This window comes from Vigna unguiculata, chromosome 9 (assembly GCF_004118075.2).
Source record: "Vigna unguiculata cultivar IT97K-499-35 chromosome 9, ASM411807v1, whole genome shotgun sequence".
Classification (NCBI taxonomy): Eukaryota; Viridiplantae; Streptophyta; class Magnoliopsida; order Fabales; family Fabaceae; genus Vigna; species Vigna unguiculata.
Genome location: NC_040287.1, coordinates 29649388 through 29676194, shown reverse-complemented (window position 1 = coordinate 29676194; position 26807 = coordinate 29649388). Strand labels below are relative to the sequence as shown.

Genomic DNA, 26807 nt, shown 5'->3' with positions numbered 1-26807 from the left:
AAATTATTGATTTATTGATAATAATATTAAATCTGTTTTCTAAAAAAAACTTTTAAAAACAAAAACACGACCCGTGCGTACGCACGGGTCTTATGCTAGTTTTAGCCAAAAAAGTTCTGATTCAGTTCATTAAATAATTTTACCTTCTGGGAAACATATCATTCTTTATTCTTCAATATAAAGTAATCCACAAAAATCTCATATAGAAAATAAAATAAAAAGAAAATATAGTTTAGCTAAGTTTTCTTTAATAAATTTTAATAAATTATAATTTAAATAAAAAACTATTTTATTATTTTATTTTAATTAAAAAATAAAAAAATTAATCTATTTTAATTTTATTTATAAATTTTTGTCAAATTTATAAATAAATTTTATCAAAACATAATTTTCTAAAATAAAATAAAGGTAAGGAAGGATCTCTCTACATAGAGTAGGTCTGTTTCTCTATAACTTTAAAGCTGAAAGGAATATGCTAACTACACGGTTATTAAACTAACATTCCGTAATATAATATAATATATATATATATATATATATATATATATATTAGTTTTCATTTGTTGTGCATTTCCTTTCAAACTTGTTAAATCTTATATAAAATATATTAATAATGCACATGAAAAAAAGAAAAAAAAAAGAATGGCTAGTTAAGTTCACCATTTAATTATAATTGTTCGGTCATCCATTACAATTGTCATTTTGAAAGTCATGTAAACAATGATTTTGTATTGTTTGATAGGTATTAAACTCTACAAATGATAGAAGATGCAAGTCCTCCGTGTTAAGCACTAATAATTTAATAGACAAACAATGCTTATCCTTAATAATAATCTGTCTTGTGATCCATTAATAATGTGAACATATGATCCACTAATAATTTTTCTGATTGAAACTTGTTAAACGTGACTTTCACACATTATAATAGATAGGACTAAAAGAAAACCTAACAATTTGGACTCAGAAAAACTTAGAAACCAATATAAAACTACTCTTAAAACCAATATAAAAAACCCGTGTTTGTTTCTACCTAATTTTTTGGAAAATGAATATGAGAACCCTGGACGAGGTATCCAGTGTTATGAGTGATGGAATCTTCACAACTGTATAATCCACACTTGAAAATGACCACTCAATGAATACAAGTTGAAGGGCCTGTGAAGTCTCTTGAAGAGTGCACCACATTGTAATCACAAGCTTCCACCATTGATTTTCATTAAAAGTTTCTTTTGTTTGTGCCAATGCAACTTAAGGAAGAATCCAATGAAGAAAACAATTTTAATACATTTTCTATCATTTGAAAACTCTAATTTCAATCAATAGAACATTGAGATATCATTATTATTTTTTAATAACTACAGTATATAATATATGTGAATAGATTTAAATTTATAAGAGTACAATTGAATCATCTTTATCTATATCAATACACAGATGTAATTAATAAAATACAGTTAGGTTAAATTGTTCTAAATTCTACTATGTTCTAAATTGTTTCGTTTAGTTGATGGAAAAAAATGATATATAATTTAAAGTCTTTGAAGAGGAAAATGAGAAATAAAAAGAATTTAAAGCATAACAAGATTTATGAATCAATCTAAACAATTAAAATTTTAATTTATATATTAAAAATATACACTAACCCATATGTGAAAACGATCTTTCAATGTGAAAATCAGGGACGAGACATAATATGAATGGTACTTCTGAAATTATGTATTGAATCTGCTCTTGATCAAGCAAACAAGAAAAAAAATAATGTCTGCCACTCCTATAAAACGTACCGGACAATAATAATAAAAGAAAAATAACGGAACATATTAAATAATTTTGTAAGAAAATCATAACAAATAGTAAAAAATGAAAAGATTAAACACATTTTTAATTTTTAATTCTTAACGTAAAATTAAAATATATTTATTTTTTCTTAATTTTTAAATTTTAAAGATAAACAAATATAATTTATTTAATCTAACTCTAATATTTTTTTTAATATATTAAATAATATTTATATTGATGTTTAATTAGTTATACCATTTCATATACTAAACATAATTAAGACTTGATTAATACGTAAAGAAAATTAAGGCTGTTAAATTAAAAAGAAAACAAATATATTAAATTTTCCAAATAAATTCTATCTTGGTATTCAAACTTTAATCTAAAATAATATATAAAATAAATATTATTATGGTGCAGAATCTCTGAAAAAAAAAAAAAAATACTAGAAGAACTCAAAACTAATTTATTCGACCGCCAAAGTGACCAACTGATGAAGAGACCAGAGGCGCAGGACTTCTTATTTGGGCACACAAAAAATGATCAGAAGACAGTATTTCTCATAGAACACAGCAACAACATTAAATAATTTTGCCTTCTTCAAAATATATCATTTTTTATTCTTGAACTAAAATAATCGTCAAAATCTTATCGTGAGAAAAACAAATAACGGTAAGGAAGGATGTCTCTACTTAACATAGTCGGTTTCTCTTTAGCTTTCAAGCTCAAAGGAGCATGAACATGGAGAAAAAGAAAAAAATAATGACTATATAAATTTTAAAATATTATTTTTACTCTCTAACGTAAATAAATAATACGTAATATGCACTATAATATGATATGGTATCATCATATTACATACATTCGTTCCTGTCATAGATATATAAATCTTTAGCATATGTCATTGGCTCCTCCTATCGTAGTCCTACTCCTTCACCTCTTTGTACACTTACCTAGGGATTTCATAACCCAATCTCAATTATAGAATCTTTCATCACCTTTTACTGTGCTGAATCCTTATGTCACTTCTCTCTCTCTTCTTTTCCAACCTCTTCTCCATGTTTAAGGATCTATATGCTTTCAGAGACGTCATCTCCATGTTTATTAGATGTGTTTGTTTCCAGAAATGCATTGATAGGAAGAGAGGAAGAGAATATCTCTGATTTATTTCAAGTGATATACAAATATTTGTGAAGATGAATTTTGTGGAGAGGAATGAAACTCATATCACAGTAAAATAAATGTGCAGGAAAAACTACATCATCATTTATTATTTTATCAATTTATCTTTAACTTCTAATTAATAATATATTTATTGTTATAAACTTATTTAAATATATAAATTATAAAATATATTAAATACTTCAACTTTTCATTTCTTCTCTCTCTATATATAACAACACTGCACAACAGGGCAAAATAACCAGCTTTTGCTCATTGACATACTAATATATAATATAATATGTTATGCGCTGAGCACACTCTCTCTCTCTGGGGGTGTGCTTGTGCTATTTAAATCACGAGAGTGAAAGGAAAAAGCAGCAGAGAGGAAGGTAGAGATGGAGGAGGTTTTTGTTGCCATGAAACTGGTTTTTTCAGTTGCTGTTGTGGGGGTTCTGAGCTGGATACTCTATGTGTATGGAAGTTTATGGCTTGAGTCTCAAAGGGTGAGAAAGAGGATTCAAATGCAAGGAATAAAAGGGCCTCCACCTTCTTTTCTGTATGGAAATCTGTCTGATATGCAGAGAATTCAAGCTCAGGCTGCTACCCTAGCCAAAGCTTCTATTTCAACCTCCAAAGGTTCTGATCAGTATGTGGCTCATGACTACACTGCAACTCTCTTCCCCTATTTTGAGCACTGGAGGAAACAATATGGTACTCTTCTCTTCCTCTCCTTCTACTTGGTGCTCATTAATCTTAACCATTTCTCAAGATAATATGTAAACAAATCTGGTGCTGATGATGTTGGCCACTTTGAAATCTGTTTAAAATTTCTGCATGGTTTTAGATTTGGACCCTCTTTCAACAAATATATTCGTTAACAAAGAAAATACAAGAAAAACATAGTCGTTTCTTTCATATACTAACTTATGGACTTACACCTTCATAGAATCTTTTTCATGTAACTTCTTTAAAAACTCTTACACTTTCTTTCGGTTCATTTTATCTTCTTACTCTTTCTTGTAATAGGTATTCAAAAACAAATGTATTCACTGTTTTAATGATCTAAAAGTATTTTGTATAGAACAATTGGCCTACCAATATTTAGATACAGGTTATTAATTTTTACACACAAGCTAAGTGCTTATGTACCTAACTGTGCACTTCTGCTGGAGCACTGGTTTTAATAATACTTGGTCTGGTATCACGTTTCTGTAGTTTTTGCCTTGTTATATTCTTTAATGGCCCTGTGTTTATACATTTGGTGGTACTGAGTTGGATGAGTTCTTTATATGACATCAGTCTTTTTGAACCTTCTTCCATACCATAGTCTTTATTCTGTTCATACTTAGCAATTTGGGATTGTGGTGAGATGACAGAGAAAAAACAGATATTTTCCTAAAGTAAGTATGATCTTGACACTTTAAAATGATACATGATGGCCACCAAGAGAAGGAATATATCATTTGCAATCTTTTTAAGTAATTAAGCATTGTGATTAAACATTGTACAAATGTTCTGAATTAATCTACATATAATTTTAGTATTTTCATTTTATGTGTTAGATGAAAAAAAAAAGTAGAAAAAGAATATGTCCTTCCTTATTTCACCACTTGCAGTCTTGTCTTGCAGAAAACAAGAGGATTCTTCACTTGCTGCTAGTTGAGAATCCAAAAGTAAAAATGTGATGTTAACTAAATGGGGACTATGTAAAAAAACTAACATAAGTCTCTCTATTATTATAGTATTATGATCACAAGTTGTACACAAGGGCTTGCATTGTGCATCTATTCTAACAGTTAATAATCAGGAGACATGAATATCTGGTCTTGCAGGTCGACTGTACACTTACTCCACAGGGATGAAGCAGCACCTGTACATTACTCAACCGGACCTAGTAACAGAAATGAATCGGTTTATGAATTTGGTTTTGGGTAAGCCTACTTACTTAACAAAAAAACTTGAACCTATGCTTGGCAATGGCATTATGAGAGCCAATGGTATCAGTTGGTCACAGCAGAGGAAACTTGTTGCAGCTGAATTCTTCATGGACAAAGTTAAGGTATGTATAAATTTTTAACTATCTGTCAATACCTTATACCACCACCCCTTGTCTATTTACTCTTTTTTTTTTTTTCAGTTTATATTTTCAGCTAAAAGATATAATAAATGTTCAACTGGTTCTTACAAAAGTATATGAGATATCAATTCCTAAGAAAAATTAACTATTTAATTATTATAGATGGAAGATGCTTTAGTTTTCTAATTCATCTGAATTAAGTTTTTAGGATAAAATTTTAGGCGAGACAAAATGATTGAAGGACTAAAGTATCCCACTTCTGTAATTTTGTGGGACTAATGAATTAAATCTTTTCGCTCTGGGACTAATTTTGTGGTTAGTAAATGATTGTTGGTAAGACAATGAAGTTCATGACTATGTATTGCAGGGTATGGTGGACTTAATTATTGAGTCAACGCAACCATTACTACTGAAATGGGAGCAAACTATTGAGAGTCAAGGAGGTGGCAAAGCTGAAATTAAAGTGGATAAAGATCTGAGAGGTTTATCAGCTGATGTTATTTCAAGGGTTTGCTTTGGCCATTCTTATTCCAAGGGAAAGGAAGTCTTCTCCAAGCTTAGAAGCATGCAGAAGGTCATGTTCAAGCAAAGTGGCTTCATTTTTGGCCTCGGCGGTCTTCGGTATGCCAATCTTGTATTATTCTAAAAGGGATCAAATCTGTTTTAAGTCACTCAATGATTTGGTAGAAATTAGTTCTAGTTCTTACATTTTAAGAACAGTGAATTTGGTTCTTGTATTTCTAAAATGTGGTAGATCCTATTCTTTTGTCATGTCAAAAGTGTACAAGGTTACGCATTTCAAACATGGGAAACCTACCAAAACCACTATTTTTATAAACATGGGAAACCCAACAAAACCACTATTTTTATAACGTTAGAACCAAAATTTGAGAACTAAAACGCATTTTACCCTTTAAAATTTTACTATCTTACAGTACAATTCTTCATACACATAGATCTGCAGAATTGTAAGAGTGACACATAAAAAAGCATCGTAGAATGCTGATTATGTTTTATCTATAATCTATATATAACCTTGAGCATGTCTTAAAAGCTTTATACATGCACATCAAAAAGTCACTACGAATGGTGAGTATAATTGTGGCTTAAAAGCTTATTGATTATTAATTAATGGCAGTGAGAAACTGAAATTCTGGTCAAAGAAGAAAGATGAGATAGCGGATTTGGAGAAAGAGATAGAGTCACTGATATGGGATGTAGTGGAGAATCGTAAGAGAGAATGCTCAGAGGCATCCGCATCAGAGAAGGATTTGATGCAGTTACTGTTGGAAGCAGCCACGAATGATCCGAGTCTGGGGAAGGACTTCTCTAAACGGTTCATTGTGGATAACTGCAAAAACATTTACTTTGCTGGTCATGAAACCACTGCTGTATCAGCCTGCTGGTGTTTGATGTTTCTTGGTTTGCACCAAGAGTGGCAGTCTCGTATAAGGGCTGAGGTGGCTGAACATTGCCCCAATGGTATACCAGATTCAGAATCTCTCCCTCTGTTGAAAACGGTATACCCTTTGGTTTGCAGAAACCATATAATTAGTCTTGCATGTCGTAATTTTATGAAATTGCTTGCCTTATTTTTACATACTTATAATTTCTTTGAGCTGAGTGAACATGGGTTATCTTCTTTCCAAAAGTCAAAGATTCATTTTTACAAGTATTGAAATTAAGGAGTTGATTTCTCTCATTAGATGCATGTTCTTTCACATAAACTTGGTAAAATTCATAATCACATGCTTAATATCTATCAACTGCACCATGTCATACTCTGCAAGGAGATTGAGCTTTTTCATATACAAATCATGTTAAATTTTATATTTCTCTCGATATGAACAAGTATTGAATAGATTCCAGTGATTTTTTATATCAATATTTTAACTTCTATCAGACAAAGACTATTAATACCTGGCCTTATTTTTTGCCATGCACCTATTTATTGTGTAACAAGAAATCGATAAACACAAGACAACATTTGAACATAACCTTAATGATATGCTAAATTTTTTAACATCCATTTCCCTTTATGTGAAATAACCATTTTCTTCTTCCATGTATGCATACTCTATCCCTAAGGGAAGGAGTTACCTTGGCTCAAATCCCATTTGATTTCACATATTTTGGTGAACTTATGAACCATTTTCTCTGTGGTTGGTGGCTGTTAACAGCTGGGTATGGTGATTCAAGAAGTGCTACGTTTATACCCGACAGCAGCCTTTGTGTCAAGGGAAGCATTTGAAGATATCCAAATTGGAAACCTGGATGTTCCTAAGGGTGTTTGTTTGTGGAATCTGATCCCAACCCTGCACAGAGATCCTGAAAATTGGGGAGCAGATGTTAATCAGTTTAAACCAGAAAGGTTCAGTGAGGGAGTGTCCAAGGCCTGCAAGTATCCACAAGCTTATGTGCCATTTGGGTTGGGTCCTCGTATGTGCTTGGGAAAGAACATGGCAATGGTTGAATTGAAGGTTGTGCTAGCCCTGATCATCTCCAGGTTTAGCTTCACTCTGTCTCCTAATTATAGGCATTCTCCAACATTTAGAATGCTTGTGGAACCAGAATATGATGTTGATATTATCATTCAGAAGATTTGAGAGGCTTATAGCTGATCACACCAATAAATAAACTCTAGTGAACCTGCAAGCATTTGGGTTTTCTTTGACATATGTGTGTTTTCTGATGTAGACACAAAACTATTGCTTAGGTTATACAAGAGTTTCTTCTGGACTTAATTCCTTTTCTTTTAGATGTTTTTGTATTTCCTTGTTATGAATAGTGATCATTCATAAACTTGTGGCTATCCAACTTTTTTGGTGGGAAAAAAGAATTTGATATTTTCATAAAAAAATATTACAAGCTTTTACAAATTAGAAAATGTGAAGGAAAAAATATCAATGTTTTTAACAAACTATAATAGTTCTCTACATATTTTCAGAATGGTACGATTATCATTGTCCACACAATAAAATATTAGAAAAGTAGAGTGGTAAATTTTATCTCTTTTATCTCATGATTTTTCATTTTAAGAAGTTTATCTTACATAGAAAACACTATTATGTGGGGGACAATCATCATCATATGTCTTTTTAATACTATGACACACCATTGAAGTGCCAACTAGCTATCCTATTCATTGTCACTAAAACCACTGCCTGCATGTTGTCATTCTAGGACCATCAGTCCCAACAAGTAAAACTCATCACAAATTATTAACATGTTCCGTTTAAGAATTAGAGTTAAACAAATTCAGAAGCCAAAATGTGCAAAAAAGAGTCATAAGACGAGAAAAATTCTAACCATATTTTACTTGCGTAGCTTACTATCTGTTCATCAAATTTCCATTTCAACCTACGAACTATTAAAATCAAAATTGGAGAAAAGGAAAAGTATGGAATAACTAATGGAATATTTTTCATTAATTCAGTGCGGTTGCAATTGAGCCCATAATTCCTTGAGAAGGTTGAGATAACACAACTGAATATTGGTACTGCATTACAATGAACAAGTTTATTACCAGCATTATTGCTGAGGAAGAAGGAAGGATTGGTGATAAAAATTTCCTATATAATTCTGTTATGAACACACGATTCAAACTAAAGAACAACATATTATAAATCAGGTGTCAAAAATTCATTTAACTCAGACGGTTAACGAATAGGAGAAACGTAATTTTATGAAAACTGCGCAGACCAGAAAAATTGTAGTTGCCTGGCGACTAGAGCTTGGTGCCTAGGAGAACCAAAACCCAAGACTCGACGCTCGGCGGTAGGAAACCATTGCTCGGTGGAACCCAAACCCGAGACTCAGGGCTTGGCGGAAAGTAGCCAACGCCCGACAATCCCTGTTGTGCGAAAATACGAAAAACAACATTTTTTCATGAATAATGCACCTGTTTCACACATACCAAGCATCAAAACCATGCACAAGCTTAGCAACCATCTCATATCCTTCCTAGCTTTCCCAACCTATATCACTTTTTAATTCATATCCACATGACCAATTAAATCCTTATCTCATGATATAGTCCCTTCAATCCTCTCACACCAAAAAAACAGTGCATACACTATGATGAAGGCGTGACCAACCATGATACCTCCATAGAAGCACCCTCAAGAAGGATCACTAGAAGAATGTCTAGAGGAGAGTCTTCTATTCCATCACCTTTATCTTTGTTTTCCATTACTTTAGATTAAATTCCCTTAGAGTGTGTTTGGATAGAGTATTTTAATGAAGTAATTCATTTTTTTGAAGAATTTAGATTGCTTTGTATTGAAATGCTTTGTTTGGATACAGAAATTAAAAAGCATTTCAAATGCAAGCATTTTTTTGAGGGATTTCAATAAGCTAAATTAGTAGAAATTCAAATACCCTCAAAATAGGTGAAATTTGAAATTTTTCTCACTCAACCTCACATTCTAAACTCTTTGGTAGGCCTGATGACACAAACGGGGCCGACGATTCAAACGGGTCCGACGACCTGAATGGGCTCAACGACCTAGACGGGTCCGACGACCTAGACGAGTCCAACAACCCGAATGGACTCGACGATCCAGACGGGTCCGACGACCCAAACGGGCTCGACAACCCAAATGGCCCCGACGACCCAGATGGGTTCAACGACCTGAATGGGCTCGATGATCCAGATAGGCTCGTCCGTTGACCCGAACGGGCCTGACGACCCGAATGAGCCTTACGACCAGAACGGGTCCGACGACCCAGAATGGCCCGATGACTCGGACGACACGGACTATCCGGACAAGACCAATGATTTAACGGGCCCGACAATCCATATGGGTCTGACGACCCAAACAGGCCCGGCGATCCAGATGGGCCTGACGACCCGGACTGCCCGATGACCCGAACGGGTCCTTCCAAACCTTCGGGTCCAACAACCTGGACGGGCCCGACATTCTGGACGAACCCTTCCAAACTGTCAAGCACGACGATCTAGACGGACCCGACGACATGGACGGTCCCAACGACACAGATGGACCCGACGACTCAGACGGGTCAAACTATCTGGACAAGCCCGACGACCATGACAGACCCGACGGTTTGGAAGGCCCGTCCGAGTCGTCGGACCCGTCCAGGTCGTTGGCCCGTCTAGGTCGTCGGGCTCGTCCGGGTCGTCAGACCCGTTCGTGTCGTCGGGCCCTTCTTGATCGTTGAGTTTCCAAATTTATCATGAACTCAAAACATAATTAAATCTAAAATAAATATTGTTAAAATTAAATTTTATCTCACAATAAATTCAATTTTTTTTTCCAAACAAGAAATTGAAATGTAAGGTATTTTAATTTCCTTATCCAAACGAATTATTTAAAAAATAAATGGAATTTAATTGCAAGCAATTCAAATACAAAGCATTTCAATTTCTAAGCATTATTGAAATGCTCCATCCAAACACAAGGTTAAGTTGGTTTTTAGTTGACTTATTTTGGTTGACTTGTTGACTTTGACTAAAGTTGACCTTTGACCAAGATTAGCTTAACTTAAACCAAAATGCTAATCTTTGTTTGTCTTGTTTTTGTAGGTAATTAAAGAAAGTAGAGCATGCTAGGTGGCGCATGGTGATTGGAGCATGTGGATGATGTGGAGGAGAGAGAAAAGCAAAAAAGCATAAAGTAAAAGCAAAAGTAGACATGTACCTTGTCTCCTTTTGCCATTTTGGATGATTCCTTTGAAAGCTACTTGATCTCCTTCCCTTTTTGGCCTAAAATCCTCATGGAAATGCATCCACCAATCAATGCCTCTCATTTTGGCCCTGTGGCATTCCTAGCCTAGGAATTAGGGTTTGCTAGTTGATCCCTTTCATGTTTGTGTTTTTGCTAAAGGTCCCCTATGGACTTCTATTTAAAGGGGGCTCCTTGTCTTGTAAAATGGTTGATCATTTTGATGTTATAAACCTTGTGTTTCAACCACTAAATTTTCGTGAGCTTTCCTTCCATGAAGTGAAACTCACCTTTGCCTTATCTTGCTTGCAAGTGGCGGTACCATTCACTCATCTCTAGGGTTTTGTTGACTTAGATCCCCTCCTATGAGTGGCATGCTTCCTCCATTGCACCACCTTCTATGCTTTCCATTTTATTTGTTTCTTCTTTCATTTTTGTTCTCTAAGTTTTGTTAAAACCGTGTGCTACTTGAACTTGAATCCAACTCTCTCCTACCTTTTATGAGCTTGAGAAATAAACCTTCACATTTAGATAGCTTACTATCTTAATGTCTAGTGGGAATTTTCGAAAAGCTTTCTTAAACAACTTCACCATATTCGTAAATCTAAAAGGAAACAAGATAATCCTTCATCATTTGGTATCTAGAGCTCAAGTTATCTTGAATATGGTATTTTTCTTGTGCTAACCTTTGTTTTGGTGGCTTTCTTCGCTTGGAGACCTCTCGATTTTGGCTTGTTCAAGTGGTGTGCACATTTTCTTACCACTCCATAAGAGTTTATGTATCCAAAAACTCATCTTTTGATGTATGTGCTTGTTTGAAGTGAGAATATAAAGTGTATGGTTTTCCTTGCTTAAAAACCGAGAGCATTCTAGTTGTTACCATGCAAAAATTTTTTTTTCTTCACATGTTGAAAGTCTTCTTAAAATGTTCCTAGCTATGTTTGAGTCTCTTGTCATATGCTTATTTGAGTTTTCTTGTTCTTGTTTCTAAGTATTTTAGCTATTGCATGAGATCTATGCCTTGTATTGTTGTATGCTCCTTGAAATTGATTTTGACCTAGTTTTTAAGGAACTAAGACACCCTAAAATATCCTTCTCATCATCTTAAGCACCTAGTTTTGAAAAGAAAAAGTGTTTTCCATGGCAAAAACCTATTTGGCCGAGAGCTTTTATGTTGTTTGGTGATCCCATTTGGCAATTTTTACTAGGTGTTATGCTACCAAATTTTATGCTTGGATTTTGGGTGATGTTGGCAAATTAGTTTCACCTTTTTACATGAGTTATGACCTTTCTTGGTGTATGGACAAAATTAACCAAGAGCCACCTGTGGCCTCTTGGATGGACATTAAAAATTTGATGCACGTTAGATTTGTTCCTTCCTACTATAGGAGGGAGCTCTATTGAAGCTCCAAAGGCTTCAACAAGGGTCCATATGTGTGGATGAATATTACAAAATGATGGAGTCGACGCTTCTCAAAGTAGGACTCCAATTTGAAAGTGAAGAAAAAAAGGTAGCTAGATTTGTGAGTGGGTTTGGAAGAGAAGTTCAAGATGTAGTTGAATTGTATGAGTACTCTACTCTTGATAAAATTTTACACTTGGCCTTAAAAGTTGAAAGTCAATTGAAAAAGAAACAAGAGACCAAGAAGAGTACTCTTTACAATGACTACTACTCTAGGACTTGGAAAGGAAAAGAAAGAAAGGATGAGAAAACATCTTCCAAAGACCACCCACCTAGGTCAAGTGTGCCTAAAGTTTTCCATGAAAATCCAAACTCTTTCCAAGGTTCAAGAACTAGTTCCATAAAATGTTTTAAATGTTTGGGATATTTCAAATTGTCCAACAAAAAGGAACATGATCTTGAACCCAAAAGGAGAGGTTGAAAGTGAGCATTCATCTCCTCCTTCCCCTAAAAGTTCTTCCTTCCACACTTCTTCCTAATCTTCAAGTGAGGATGAAATCAAACCCAATGAAGGAGGGTTGTTAGTGGTTAGGCGCATGTTAGGCCAAGTGCCCAAAGAATTTGAAAACCAAAGAGAAAATATTTTCACTCAAGGTGTCAAATCAACAACAAAACTTGTTTCCTCATAATTGATAGTGGAAGTTGTGTCAATGTAGCTAGTACAAGGGTTGTGGACAAGCTTGGCTTGAAAACCATCCCTCATGCCAAGCCCTATAAGCTATCTTGCCTTATCTTGCTTCTCCAAGGAAAAGAGAAACACTTAAGTACCATCAATCATGCATATAACACACTTCTTTATACACCAACTCCTCAAAATAGTAGCACTTCAGCACCTTTTATGTCAATAGCACACAATCAAAGGTGCACATTCAAATAGAAACCACAACGTGCCATCACGCAACAACCAAGAGCGAACCCTGCTTGGCGGTTCCAAACTGCTATCTGACAGTGCACTAGAGGTGGCTTTTTCGTATTTTGGGGTTCATTTGATGTCAAATTTGTAAAAATGGGTCCGTTGAATATTTTTTTGCAAAATAGGGTCAAGTCGTCAGGGTGGAGGACGACATTACACGTGAAGTTGTCCTCCATCCTGCCGGTTTCTTTTTTTTTTTAAAAAAAGTGAAGTCGTATTGTGAAAGGTCGATTTCTATTCACATTAAAGTGAAGTCGTCATTGTACATAACGACTTCTCTTTTCAGTTTTTTTTTATTAAGTTTCTTTTTATAACATTGAAGTTTTATATTTTTTTTTTTGTATAACAGTGTGGTTTTATGTTTTGTCTCTATGATAAAGTGTACTCATGGAAATGGTTTACAAAAATATCCAACCATAATGGCCTAGAAACTTATGAATGAAATTAAATGCCTTTCTGATAATTTAGGAAACACAGTTCAAGTTCAGGGGCTTTATATATAAACAGGAATGTCAAAATGGACCAGGCCCGCCAGCCCACCGAGAAAAGGGTGGGCCGGGTTGGAATTTTCAACCCGCCTACCCGTTGTAACCCGATCCACCTAGCTCGCTAGTTTAGTGGGCCAAAACAGGCCAGCCCGCCCTGGCCCGTCAACCCATTTTTTTTTAACTTTTTTATGTTTAAAATTAAAAATAATTAAAAAATAATACTTTTTTATATTATATATATATGTATATATATATATATATATAATAGATTTATGAAAATAAATTTAAAAAAAGTTGAAAAAAATTACAAAAAAAAGAGGCGGGCCACCCCCTCAGCCTGCCAGCCCGCCCTAAGACGGGACGGGTTACATTATCCTGCTCAGTTATTGGTGGCGGGTCAGCCCGGCCCGGCCCGTTTTGGCGGGCTACAGGTCGAGTTGGCCCATTTTGCCACCCCTATATGTAAAGCTGCAACTGCAACGTTAACAGAAATTGTATTTAATAAAAAAAATTAAAAAGTGAAGTTGTCATGTACGAAGACGACCTCACTTTTTTACGTGAATATAAATCGGTCTTTCATAATACGACTTCACATTTTTAAAATAAAAAAGGGAAATCGGCAGGGTGGAGGACGACTTCACCTGTAATGTCGTCCTCCACTCTGACGACTTAACCCTATTTTGCAAAAAAAAAATATTCAACGGACTCATTTTTACAAATTTGAGATCAAATGAACCCCAAAATACAAAAAAGCCACCAGAGGTTCCTGTGCAGAACCTCATTTTCTCCACCTACGAAAATGCCCAAGCCCCAAATACATCCTCAATTGTCTCCATACAAACACGTACATATAATTTTTTATGCAACACATGGGCACCAAACATCATGCTCATGAAGGAAACATAAGTCAAATGGCTAAAGATACAAAAAAACTCCCCTTACCTCTTTTCCTACTGCTCCGCCCTTGCTCTCGCTAAAGATAACCTCCTAGATGCTTCTCTTTGCCCACAAAAAAACTTTAACCTTTACCTTTAACACCAAGCACCTTACTAGCCATCTACACTCTCCTTAGATCTCCTTTTGATGCTCTAAAAATTTAGCCCTCCTAGCCATGATGTACATCACGCTCATACATGATGTACACAATAAAATAAATAAAAAGAATATCACACTAATGGCATATGCAAGATTCAAACTCAAGACCTCCTAACACAAACAACGTTCTTAATCACTTAAGCTACCATTATTCCTTATTATAACTTGACAACATAATTCTTTTAGATATATTTCTAATCCACAATTATTGTAAATAAATATTTATTTATTTATTTAATTTTTTCTAGTTTTACATGACATATGGTAAGGATACTAACTTGACACGTGTTAGTGACACTGACTTGACATGTGGCCCTGACATTATTACGTGTCACACTGTTGACTTGACACATGGACAATTTTTTTTAAAATTAAAAAAATTAAATCTTTTTAAAAAATTTAAAAAAATTTAAAAAAACTTATGAAGTGACATGTGACAGTTACTGTCAATCCCCCTTAACAATTTAAACGACGTCTAGAAAAAGGACTAAATTGACCACAATTTATAAAAATTAAAACTTTTTAAATATTTAAAAAAAAAACAGAATGAAAAATTAGGATCAATATATTTAACCCGTAAGATGTTGATATTATTTTTACATATTTAAATAGAAGATATGAATATAATTATTAGCTGAAGTGATCAAAATAGTTATATATAATATTTTATAATTGATTTTTAAATATTATCAACGATAAATTTAATGGCTTTAATATTGTTCTTACTTATTGATTTAATAGCTTACTTTCAAAACTGTAATTTCAACAAGATACTTCATCTAGTTATAAGTTACTTTTGACAAAATAAAATTATATAATAAATAATATTAATAATACTTTTATAATTATCCTTTCCATTGTAAGTTAAAATTCGTAATTACAATCAAAGTGGAAAGTGAAAGATTATTTCACATCAATCAGAGTTATACATATATAAAAACAATTTTTTATCTAAAAAAAGAAAACATATTTTCACATTAACTTTTTTAAATATTTTAGCATCACTTAGTTAAGTTCACATCTCAAAACACATCAAATATTTTCATAAAAATGTTATTCAAAAAGAAAGATAATAATAAAAAATATATGACTCTAAATCAAATTCATACATTAAAAATATAATTTAAACAACTTGAAATATAGAAAGTTTATAACTATTATGAAAAAAATCAATAACAATCCTGATTGACATAATATTACATAATTTATAATAAATCTTATTTTTGTAATATTAAGAAAATCAACTCATATTTTCCTTCCTAAAAATATGAAAATACTTCAATTTTATATATTTTGAAACATTTTCTCCATCTACTTGTGTTTAAATTAGAAAATGTATTTAGGAAAGTGTAAACAAGTAGATATGAGGGAAAAGAAAGATGAAAAATGAGATTATTTGAATTAAAAAAAATTAGAAGTAAAAGAAAAATTTGTGAAAAATGTAATAAATATAATAGATAAAAAATATTTCAATATATAAGAATTATATTTCATAATAAAAATACACTAAAATCAATTATTAATATCTAAATAAATTAATTTCATTTTTTTATTGTATTAATATTTTATTTTAATTATCTACTTATTTTAAAATAAAACTATATTAATATTTTATGTTTTCAATACACTCCTCTGCTTCCGTGCATTGAAACTTTGGTAGATGTATTTTTTCTGATTGAAACTTGTTAAACGTGACTTTCACACATTATAATAGATAGGACTAACAAGAAAACCTAACAATTTGGGACTCAGAAAAAACTTAGAAACCAATATAAAACTACTCTTAAAACCAATATAAAAAACCCGTGTTTGTTTCTACCTAATTTTTTGGAAAATGAATATGAGAACCCTGGACGAGGTATCCAGTGTTATGAGTGATGGAATCTTCACAACTGTATAATCCACACTTGAAAATGACCACACAATGAATACAAGTTGAAGGGCCTGTGAAGTCTCTTGAAGAGTGCACCACATTGTAATCACAAGCTTCCACCATTCGATTTTCATTAAAAGTTTCTTTTGTTTGTTCCAATGCATAAATTCTTAAAGGAAGGTTCCAATGAAGAAAACACAATTTTAATGCATTTTCTATCATTGGAAATATCAAAATTTCATCCCAAAACTTTAATTTCCAATCAATAGAACATTGAGATATCATTATTATTTTTAGATAAGTACAATATATGTGAGTTGATTTAAATTTATAAGTGTACAATTGATTGTCTATATCAATACACATAATTAGATATAATTAATAAAATATAGTTAGGTTAAATTATTCTAACTCTACTATCTTCTATCTTCTAAATTTAATTGATGAAAAAAATGAAAAAAAATTAAAGTCCCTGAAGAGAAAAATAAAAAAATTAAAAACATAACAGGATTTATAAAATTGATCTAAATCATTAAAATTCTAATTTATATATAAAATATAACTTGAATTTTTTTCATTTATCATTTTAAAATGGTCCAAGCAATTAATAGGTGGATAGAAGTTGAAATAAATGCTTAAATTTATGGTCAAGAAATAACATGAATGGTACTTCAGAAATTATGTATTGAATCTGCTTTAAATAAAGGGGAAAAATGATTTGACACTCCTACAAAAAGTATCTATCATATTTGGACAATAATAGAAAAAAAGGAAAATAATAACAAAACATATTAAACAATAAGCTGTAAAAAACAAATGGTAAAAAACTAAAAGGATTAAATATATGAAAAGTGAAATTCATTTTTATTCTTGATTTTCAATTTTAAAAATGTATAAATATAATATTTTTAATTCAATTTTGATAATTTTTTATGTATTATATAATTTTTTATATTTACATTTAAATTATTTAAACTTATTAAATATTAGTATGAAACACCGGTTAATATAAAAAATTAATATTATTAAATTAAAAAATATTTAAAAATTAAAATTTATTATTTTTAAGTATGAATTCTTATTTCGTATTTAAACTTAAACCTAAAGTAAAATATAAAATAAATATTATTGTGGTGCAGAAACTCTGAGAAGCAAATACCTAAAGAACTTGAAACTATAAATTTATTTGACCGAAGTCAAAGTAATCAATTGAGGAAGAGAACAGAGGAGTAGGGTAATAGACTTCCTTTTTAGCCAAAAAAGTTCTGATTCAGTTCATTAAATAATTTTACCTTCTGGGAAACATATCATTCTTTATTCTTCACTATAAAATAATCCACAAAAATCTCATATAGAAAATAAAATAAAAAGAAAATATAGTTTAGCTAAGTTTTCTTTAATAAATTTTAATAAATTATAATTTAAATAAAAAAATATTTTATTATTTTATTTTAATTAAAAAATAAAAAAATAATCTATTTTAATTTTATTTATAAATTTTTGTCAAATTTATAAATAAATTTTATCAAAACATAATTTTCTAAAATAAAATAAAAGTAAGGAAGGATCTCTCTACATAGAGTAGGTCTGTTTCTCTATAACTTTAAAGCTGAAAGGAATATGCTACCTACACTGTTATTAAACTAACATATAATGTCCGTAATATAATATAATATAATATAATATAATATATATATATATATATATATATATATTAGTTTTCATTTGTTGTGCATTTCCTTTCAAACTTGTTAAATCTTATATAAAATATATTAATAATGCACATGAAAAAAAGAAAAATAAAAGAATGACTAGTTAAGTTCACCATTTAATTATAATTGTTCAGTCATCCATTACAATTGTCATTTTGAGAGTCATGTAAACAATGATTTTGTATTGTTTGATAGGTATTAAACTCTACAAATGATAGAAGATGCAAGTCCTCCGTGTTAAGCACTAATAATTTAATAAACAAACAATGCTTATCCTTAATAATAATCTGTCTTGTGATCCATTAATAATGTGAACATATGATATTAGTATAATATAACATCATGGTAAAACATTCATTCATGCATAGATGTATAAATATAAATATTTTGCATGTCACTCCAGTCCTTTCTCTTTCGGTTCTCGTACCTCGTGATTTTTATATATAAAATCTGTTACCATAAGCAACTTGTCTCTTTTTTCCCACCCTCATCTCCATGTTTAAATATATATAGCAACACTCCACAACAGAGCAAAATAACCAGCTTTTGCTCCCTGACATACTAATATATAATATAATATATTATGTGCTGAGCAAACTCTCTGGTGTGCTATTTAAATCACAAGAGTGAAAGGAAGAAGCAGCAGAGAGGAAGGTAGAGATGGAGGAGGTTTTTGTTGAGATGAAAATGGTTTTTTCAGTTGCTGTTGTGGGGGTTCTGAGCTGGATACTCTATGTGTATGGTAGTTTGTGGCTTGAGTCTCAAAGGGTGAGAAAGAGGATACACATGCAAGGAATAAAAGGGCCTCCACCTTCTTTTCTGTATGGAAATCTATCTGATATGCAGAGAATTCAAGCTCAGGCTGCTAGTCTAGCCAAAGCCTCTATTTCAACCTCCAACGGTTCTGATCAGTATGTGGCTCATGAATACTCTGCAACTCTCTTCCCCTACTTTGAGCACTGGAGGAAACAATATGGTACTCTTCTCTTCTTCTCCTTGTACTTTGTTCTCATTAATCTTAACCAGTTTTTTGGAGATAACATGTAAACAAATCTGGTGCTGATGATGTTTGCCAGTTTCAAATCTGCTTAAAATCAAGCACTACCACCCTCTATGGATTCATGTCATGTCATTAATATTTTTCAGAAAAATGGATTCATATCATACCTTAACTGTATGGCAAATACATTTCGAGTTCTCAACTTTACAGCTATTGTGTTTCAATTTGGGTACTCGTGGTCCTATGCTGTAGGCTATATAGCAACTCCAAGATTTATGTATCCTATGGATTATTTTGTCTCATATTTTCCTCTTCTCTTTCTTTCATTATTCAACAGAAAGTTATACTAACATGTACTTGTACAGTTTCAAAGAGTTTTGACATCGCATCCTTTATCATATTTCCTTTTAATATATTATGTATCATAGGTTAAATTTATTAAAAAAAAAAAGTATAACTCAGATAGTTCTATAGTTTCCCAACAAATGTGAATAATAATACTCTAAAAATGTGATGTTAACTGAATGGGAACCATGTAAAAAGACTAGCATAAGTCTCTCTATTATTATAGTATTATGATCGAAAGTTGTACAAAAGGGCATGCATTGTGCATCTATTCTAACAGTTAATGATTAGGAGATATGAATATCTGGTCTTGCAGGTCTAGTGTACACTTACTCCACTGGGATGAAGCAGCACCTGTATATTAACGACCCGGAACTAGTAAGAGAAATGAATCGGTCCATCACTTTGGTTTTGGGTAAGCCTACTTACTTATCAAAAAAACTTGAACCTATGCTTGGCAATGGAATTATCAGAGCCAATGGTATCAGTTGGTCACAGCAGAGGAAACTTGTTGCAGCTGAATTCTTCATGGATAAAGTTAAGGTATGTATAAATTTTTAACTATCTGTCAATACCTTAAACCACCACCCCTTGTCTATTTACACTTTTTTGTTCTTTTTATTTTTTTCAGTTTATATTCTCAGCTAAAAGATATAATAAATGTTCAAATTGATTTTTACAAAAGCATATGAGATATCAATTCCTTGGAAAAATTAATTATTTAACTAACTATCCCACTTCTGTAATTTTGAGGAGACTTTGAGAAAGTGTTTATCAAAGAGTAGTTAACATTTCTTATATTTATAGTTTAGTAAATGACTCTTGGTAAGACAGTGAAGTTCATGACTATGTATTGCAGGGTATGGTGCACTCAATGATAGAGTCAACTCAGCCATTACTACTGAAATGGGAGCAAATTATTGAGAGTCATGGAGGTGGCAAAGTTGAAATTAAAGTGGATAAAGATCTGAGAGGTTTATCAGCTGATGTTATTTCAAGGGTTTGCTTTGGCCATTCTTATTCTAAGGGAAAGGAAGTGTTCTCCAAGCTTAGAAGCATGCAGAAGGCCATGTTCAATCATCATGGTGGTGTCCTTTTTGGCCTCGGCAGTATTCGGTATGTCAATCTTGTATTATTTTAAAACGGATAAAATTTGTTTTAATCTTGACACATAAAAATGCATCATCGAATGCTGATTATTTTTATCTAGAGTCTATATTATAACCTTGAGTGTGTCTTAAAAGCTTTATACATGCACATCAAAAAGTCCCTACCAATGGTGATAATAACTGTGGTCTAAAAACTTATTGATTATTATTTAATGGCAGTGAGAAACTGAAATTCTGGTCAAAAAAGAAATATGAGATACTGAATTTGGAGAAAGAGATAGAGTCACTGATATGGGAGTTAGTGGAGAATCGCAAGAGAGAATGCTCAGAGACATCCTCATCGCAGAAGGATTTGATGCAGTTACTGTTGGAAGCAGCCACGAGTGATGAGAGTCTGGGGAAGGATTTTTCCAAAAAGTTCATTGTGGATAACTGCAAAAACATTTACTTTGCTGGTCATGAAACCACTGCTGTTGCAACCTGCTGGTGTTTGATGTTTCTTGGTTTGCACCAAGAATGGCAAACTCGAATAAGGGCTGAGGTGGCTAAACATTGCCCCAATGGTATACCAGATTCAGATTCTCTCCCTCTGTTGACAACGGTACGCTGTTTGGTTTGAAAAATCATATTATTAGTCTTGCATTTGCATGTCGTAATCTTATGAAACTGCTCTCTTTATTTGTACATAGCTGGGAATGGTGATTCAAGAAGTGCTTCGTTTATATCCACCAGCAGCCTTTGTGTCAAGGGAGGCAAAAGAAGATATCCAAATTGGAAACCTGGATGTTCCTAAAGGTGTTTGTTTGTGGACTCTGGTCCCAACCCTGCACAGAGATCCTGAAATATGGGGAGCAGATGCTAATGAGTTTAAACCAGAAAGGTTCAGTGAGGGAGTGTCGAAGGCCTGCAAGTATCCACAAGCTTATGTGCCATTTGGGTTGGGTACTCGTTTGTGCTTGGGAAAGAACTTTGCAATGGTTGAATTGAAGGTTGTGCTAGCCCTTATCATCTCCAGGTTTAGCTTCACTCTCTCTCCTAATTATAAGCATTCTCCAGCATACAGAATGCTTGTGGAACCAGAACATGACGTTGATATTATCATTCAGAAGATTTAAGAGTCTCGAAGCTGATCACACCAATAAATAAACTCGAGTGAACCTGTAAGCATTTGGGTTTTCTTTGTCATAGTGTGTTTTCTGATGTAGACACAACTATTGCTAAGGTTGTACTAGAGTTTCGTCTGGACTTAATTCCTTTTCTTTCAGATGTTTATTATGTATTTGCTCGGTTATGAATTGAGGTCATGCATAAACTTGTGGTGGGAGAATAATTTAAGATTTTCTTTTTGCAAGCTTTTGTTAGAAAGCAAGAATTTTAAGATTTATAATTTTATTTTGTTTATATGTCAATTCAACTATAACCTTTACATCGTAAAAAAAATCTCTGTTTTTATGATTGAAAGTCTTTTTCAAACTCCAAACTCTTTTTAAGAAAATCTAAATCTTTCATGTAAGATAAAAGAAAATCTAGATAATTCTATATCATTCATTATATATAATAATAATAATAATAATAATAATAATAATAATAATAATAAAAGAGAAAAAGATATTAAATAATTAATTGAGTAAAATCAAATTATGTTTATAGAAAATTGTAAGTTTTGTATAATAGAAAGTAATTGAGCAAAAAGATTTTAACATGTTAAGTTTATCGTATTAAAATTTCAAAACAATTTCACTTAAATGTAGAGGGCAAGAAGTTTTCTGAATAAAAATGGAATTAAAAAATATTAACAAAATTATAAAAAACATAGAGTAGAAGTTATATAATTCTTCTTCACAAAACTCACACCTGAAATGTGTAATACAGAAAATTAATTTAAAACAAAATAAAGGAATCAAATAAAAAGAGAACAAATTAAAGATTGGTGTGGTGTGAATCAAAGTAGCAGATTAAGTTTCATTATCCATTTCATAGCATTGCCCAAGCACAGATAATAAAAAAAAAATGGCGGCAATGGGAGTTGCAGCGCAGTTACAGTTACCGTTAGAGAAGCGCGTGCTAGAGGGTTTCGCTTCGAAATCCATGGAATTGAAATGGGTGAGTCGAAGAAGCAGCAAAATTTCACAGCCTGAGAAGATGAAGAAGCCGTTGAGACCGCTTTTCCCAATTTACATTTCCACAGACCCACGCCATGTCGATCCTCACCGTCTCCGAGATCTCTTCGCTGATAGCAACTACTCTACCCAAAGATTTCCGACCGGACTCGACCCTGAACCCGTGGACATCGACAAGCTCCGCATTGCTTTGTCTCACAGCGCCGTAGTTGTCTCCGTCTTCTGCAACCTCCGCCACGTAAACGCTGTCGTTCCATATCATGAAAATTCATCGTCTTCTTTAATAGTGGATTTCCTCACACCGGTTTCTCCTTCACGCGATCAATTGGTTGGGTTTGGCCGTGCCGTTTCCGATTATGGCCTCACCGCTTCGATTTACGATGTTGTGGTAATAAAGAAAAAAAGAGAAAGCGATTAACGTTTGTTCTTATTTAGTGAAGTATATTATTGGTTAACATGCGTTTATGAACGTTGTTGAGTCTATTGCAGGTTATTCCTTCCTTGCAGAGAATGGGAATTGGTCGGATGATAGTTAAAAAAATTGCTAGGTATGCAGCACGACCCTTGTATTGTGGATGAGGCCTGATCCTTCACCATGAAGTTATTGTCCTATTTTTAGTGTTGGTAGCATAGATGCACTTGCTTTGCTTTTTAGTTAAATTCGTCCTCACTTAAATAAAAACAAACTTAATGGTGTTATCTGCATTCAATGTTGGCAATTTCACATAAAAGAGAACAATATATTCAAAACTGAGTGTAATTGTATTTGTTGGAATTAGTATCACAGTACTCACATTTAACGAGGTTGGATTAGTTGAAACTTAAATATAGAGCAACGAATTTGGACGTTTGTCATTCCCGATGACTTAATTTAATTTTTGTAGGTTCCACAATCCTGTATCATTTTAAGATAATGATGCTTTTACTTTTAATACCCTTTTGCAACTTTTACTTTAATACAAGGATTTTTATAAGACCCACATTCTAATTAATGTTTTATTTAGTTGTTAACGAAAAAACTATGTTTCTAAGATAGAAAAATATTTTTTTATGCTATGATTCAGGATTTTATTTAAGGTCTTATAAGACATAGTATTAAGTTATGATCTTGTGTATGACCCTCAAACAGAGATGTCCTCGTATTTAAAACAGAGATGTCCTTGTATTTAAGCATTGAGAAAATACATAGTATAGGTTAATATTAAATGTTAGTACAAATTATTAGGTAAAACTCTGTTTGTGATTGAAAAGAACGGGTGATGGCATAAGTCGTTATCCTTCTCCTTTTTCTTTGTCATAGACCTGGTAGCAGGATGGTACTTTCTGTTATTTTTTTTTTCAATGTAGATAGAATTATCAAATGTCTGAAGATGGCTTCCTCCTTTTGCAGAGTGCTTGTAAATAGAGACATATACGACATAGCAGCCCTTTGCTCAGATAATGAAAGGTTGTTCATTTTTCTTTAGAGTTTCGAATGTTATTCCTCTGTGGATAACACATCACGCTTTCAACTTCTTTCAGGTTATTTTTTAAGGCGTGTGGATTTGGGGACGACATTTTGAACTCTACTACTATGATGTACAGAAGAACTGTTCCATTTATAACCCAGGAAGGTGAATAGGTAGTCACTTGTGCAGGGCGAAAGCTATTGTTAATTCCACCTCTTATTGAGGGAGCCAATCCCACTTCAAAAACTATAGTATAAAGAGCCGAACTACATTGTATATAAATCAGTGAGAAAAATGAAAGATTGTTGTCTGATAAGCTTGACATTACCATTTTCTATGTCATTCATTGTATATGTAAATTCTACTTATTACTAGGTAAAATTGTAATTGCAAGAATTCACTTCTGGAAAGAACACATTTTTGTACAGATACTAATTTAGAGTTAACTGCCAAACTGATCCTAATTTAAATCTGTATCTTCACTTCAATCCATTAAAATTTTTCTTTCTCAAACCAAAAAAAATATTATCTTTGTAAAAGACTAAAATGGTGTGACAAAGAAAGATAAATTTGATAACTGATTTGTCTATTTGAGAGATTAAATTGATAAAATAAATCCGTAGAGAGCTTTTGTCAAGGGGGTTTGTACTCTATGGCCAATTTCTCTGTCATGCTAAGAGCTTTTCCCTTTTCATAAACCCATCTCTGCTTGTAGTAGATTCCTGTATGCCTGTATTATACTTAGCAAGGGAGAAATGTTAGACACTAGGCATGAGGGTATCCCAAACAGAGGTTTGGTATAAAAAAAAATTGATATCGAGGTAAGGCATCTTTTGAAATACCGCAAAACTTGTTCACTTCTTTTCCTGCAAAACCCTTATCCAAGGAGGCTTACAGGAGACAACATCCGTTCAACTTCTCATCTTTTCGTTACTTGAGTTTCTATGGGGATAATATGGGTGGAGGTCTGCTTGATATCTGCACATGGACTTCAGCACTCAACCTCACTTTGGAAGCGTCAGTGGTTTGCTGTTGGGTGGATTGATATTAACAGCAAATATTGCACCAAGGTTGTTGATTCGGGGAGTGCAAATCCTGTATGGAGAACCAAGTTTGCCATTCCAGTTGAGGACTCTGCACCAAATCTCCTGGATTTGGCACTGAATGTGGAAGTTTACAGTACAGATCCCATATTCTTCACGGAAAAGCTCCATGGCTCAGCAACAGTTTTTCTCAGAGAGTTTCTTTTCAAGCAGGTAAAGAATTCTGAGGTATCCAATTCCAGGCAGCAGGGAGTTGGAAGCTACCAATTACGAAAGAAGTCGTCTAGTAAACCAAGAGGTTTCATCGATATTTTAATTTGTATTTCTAACGAGAAGAAAGAGCCAAATCCCCACTCAGGTATCTGATCATTTCATAATTGATGACCTAACATGGTACCCTGCTCTTCTACATTAACCATGTTATTTTGTTTCACATCTTTCAGAGAACTCTTATTTTATTTTACTTGTAAGGCGTTGCTTAGCTTGAGAGGAAGTTAAGATTGTGGTTTAATTTTATCCCTAGCCTTTTGGAAAATTCTTGGTATAATCTGGTGCTGTAAATTTGTTCTGTAGGAAACAAGGATGGAATTTTGTTCTTAGATGATGGAGATAGTACCCAATTCAACAACATAGAGGGAGGAGTAAGGCAAGCATACCGTCGGAAGCCTCAGGCTTCAATCCATCAACCAGAAGATCATGTACATACAAACGTCCCAGACTACCATTCAGTACCTTTCACCACTACAAACTATTATAATCCGTACGTGGGTGAAGCAAGCTATCATGAGACGGGTGAAGCAAGCTACCATGAGATGGGTGAAACAAGCTACCATGAGGTTGGTGAACCAAGCTACCATGAGACAGGAGAAACAAGTTACCAAGAGGTGGGTCAACAAAGCTACCATGAGGCAACTGGGCCAAGCTATCTGCTGCCTAGAACAATAACTCCTCCTCCACCGTCCCCACCATCAAATGTTGGCTATATTTCCACCTTTCTCCCAATAAATGAGGGCTTGTCTCCAAGCTACACAGCCCCTGGCAAGAGGGTACATGCGGGAGGTGCAATGGGGTTAGGTGCTGGAGCACTAGCTGCTGGTGCTGGAGCACTAGCTGCTGGTGCTGTAATATTTGGTGATGACTTCATGTCAGGATTTGATGTTCCTCCGGACCTGGGAGATTCTAGTTTCAACCTAGAAATGGATCCTCGTTTCTAAACAAGATTTGTTCAGCTTTAAGTAACTATATTTGGCTGCACAACCTTCTAGCAAATCCTTTATTGACGTTGTATACGGATTCTACTTCCACATTCTTACGTGTACTTCTGTTAGAGAAATGCCGTGTTTCATTGACAAGGCAGAAAGATCAAGTTATTTGTTACTTTTAGCTAGCAATATTTTCTTTTAGTGACAACTTGTCTCTTTAATAACTTCATCCTAAGTTGCTAACGTTTTTTACACAAGAAAGTGGTTATCTTAATATCGAAATCATGGATTAC

The 26807-nt window shown here is 33.2% G+C and overlaps 4 protein-coding genes across 4 annotated transcripts; all 4 read left to right on the top strand.

The window, feature by feature from the left end:
* Window positions 1–3201: 3201 nt before the first annotated feature.
* On the top strand, window positions 3202–7832 carry LOC114163910 (cytochrome P450 714A1-like). Its single transcript, XM_028048297.1, has 5 exons — window positions 3202–3654; window positions 4776–5002; window positions 5388–5641; window positions 6159–6540; window positions 7201–7832. Exons 1-5 carry the CDS (start codon window positions 3339–3341, stop codon window positions 7624–7626), a joined length of 1605 nt encoding a protein of 534 aa, XP_027904098.1. The 5' UTR covers window positions 3202–3338; the 3' UTR covers window positions 7627–7832.
* Window positions 7833–18753: 10921 nt separating this feature from the next.
* Window positions 18754–22052, top strand: LOC114163909 (cytochrome P450 714A1-like). The gene is made up of 5 exons (XM_028048296.1): window positions 18754–19223; window positions 19909–20135; window positions 20452–20708; window positions 20921–21302; window positions 21391–22052. The coding sequence occupies exons 1-5, from the start codon at window positions 18908–18910 to the stop codon at window positions 21814–21816; spliced, it is 1608 nt and encodes a 535-aa protein (XP_027904097.1). The 5' UTR covers window positions 18754–18907; the 3' UTR covers window positions 21817–22052.
* A 552-nt stretch (window positions 22053–22604) lies between these two features.
* LOC114162459 (uncharacterized N-acetyltransferase ycf52-like) lies at window positions 22605–24741 on the top strand. Its single transcript, XM_028046362.1, has 4 exons — window positions 22605–23209; window positions 23311–23369; window positions 24212–24268; window positions 24343–24741. The coding sequence occupies exons 1-4, from the start codon at window positions 22712–22714 to the stop codon at window positions 24440–24442; spliced, it is 714 nt and encodes a 237-aa protein (XP_027902163.1). The 5' UTR covers window positions 22605–22711; the 3' UTR covers window positions 24443–24741.
* An 81-nt stretch (window positions 24742–24822) lies between these two features.
* LOC114162458 lies at window positions 24823–26722 on the top strand. Its single transcript, XM_028046361.1, has 2 exons — window positions 24823–25670; window positions 25886–26722. Exons 1-2 carry the CDS (start codon window positions 25214–25216, stop codon window positions 26524–26526), a joined length of 1098 nt encoding a protein of 365 aa, XP_027902162.1. The 5' UTR covers window positions 24823–25213; the 3' UTR covers window positions 26527–26722.
* The last annotated feature ends 85 nt before the right edge of the window (window positions 26723–26807 follow it).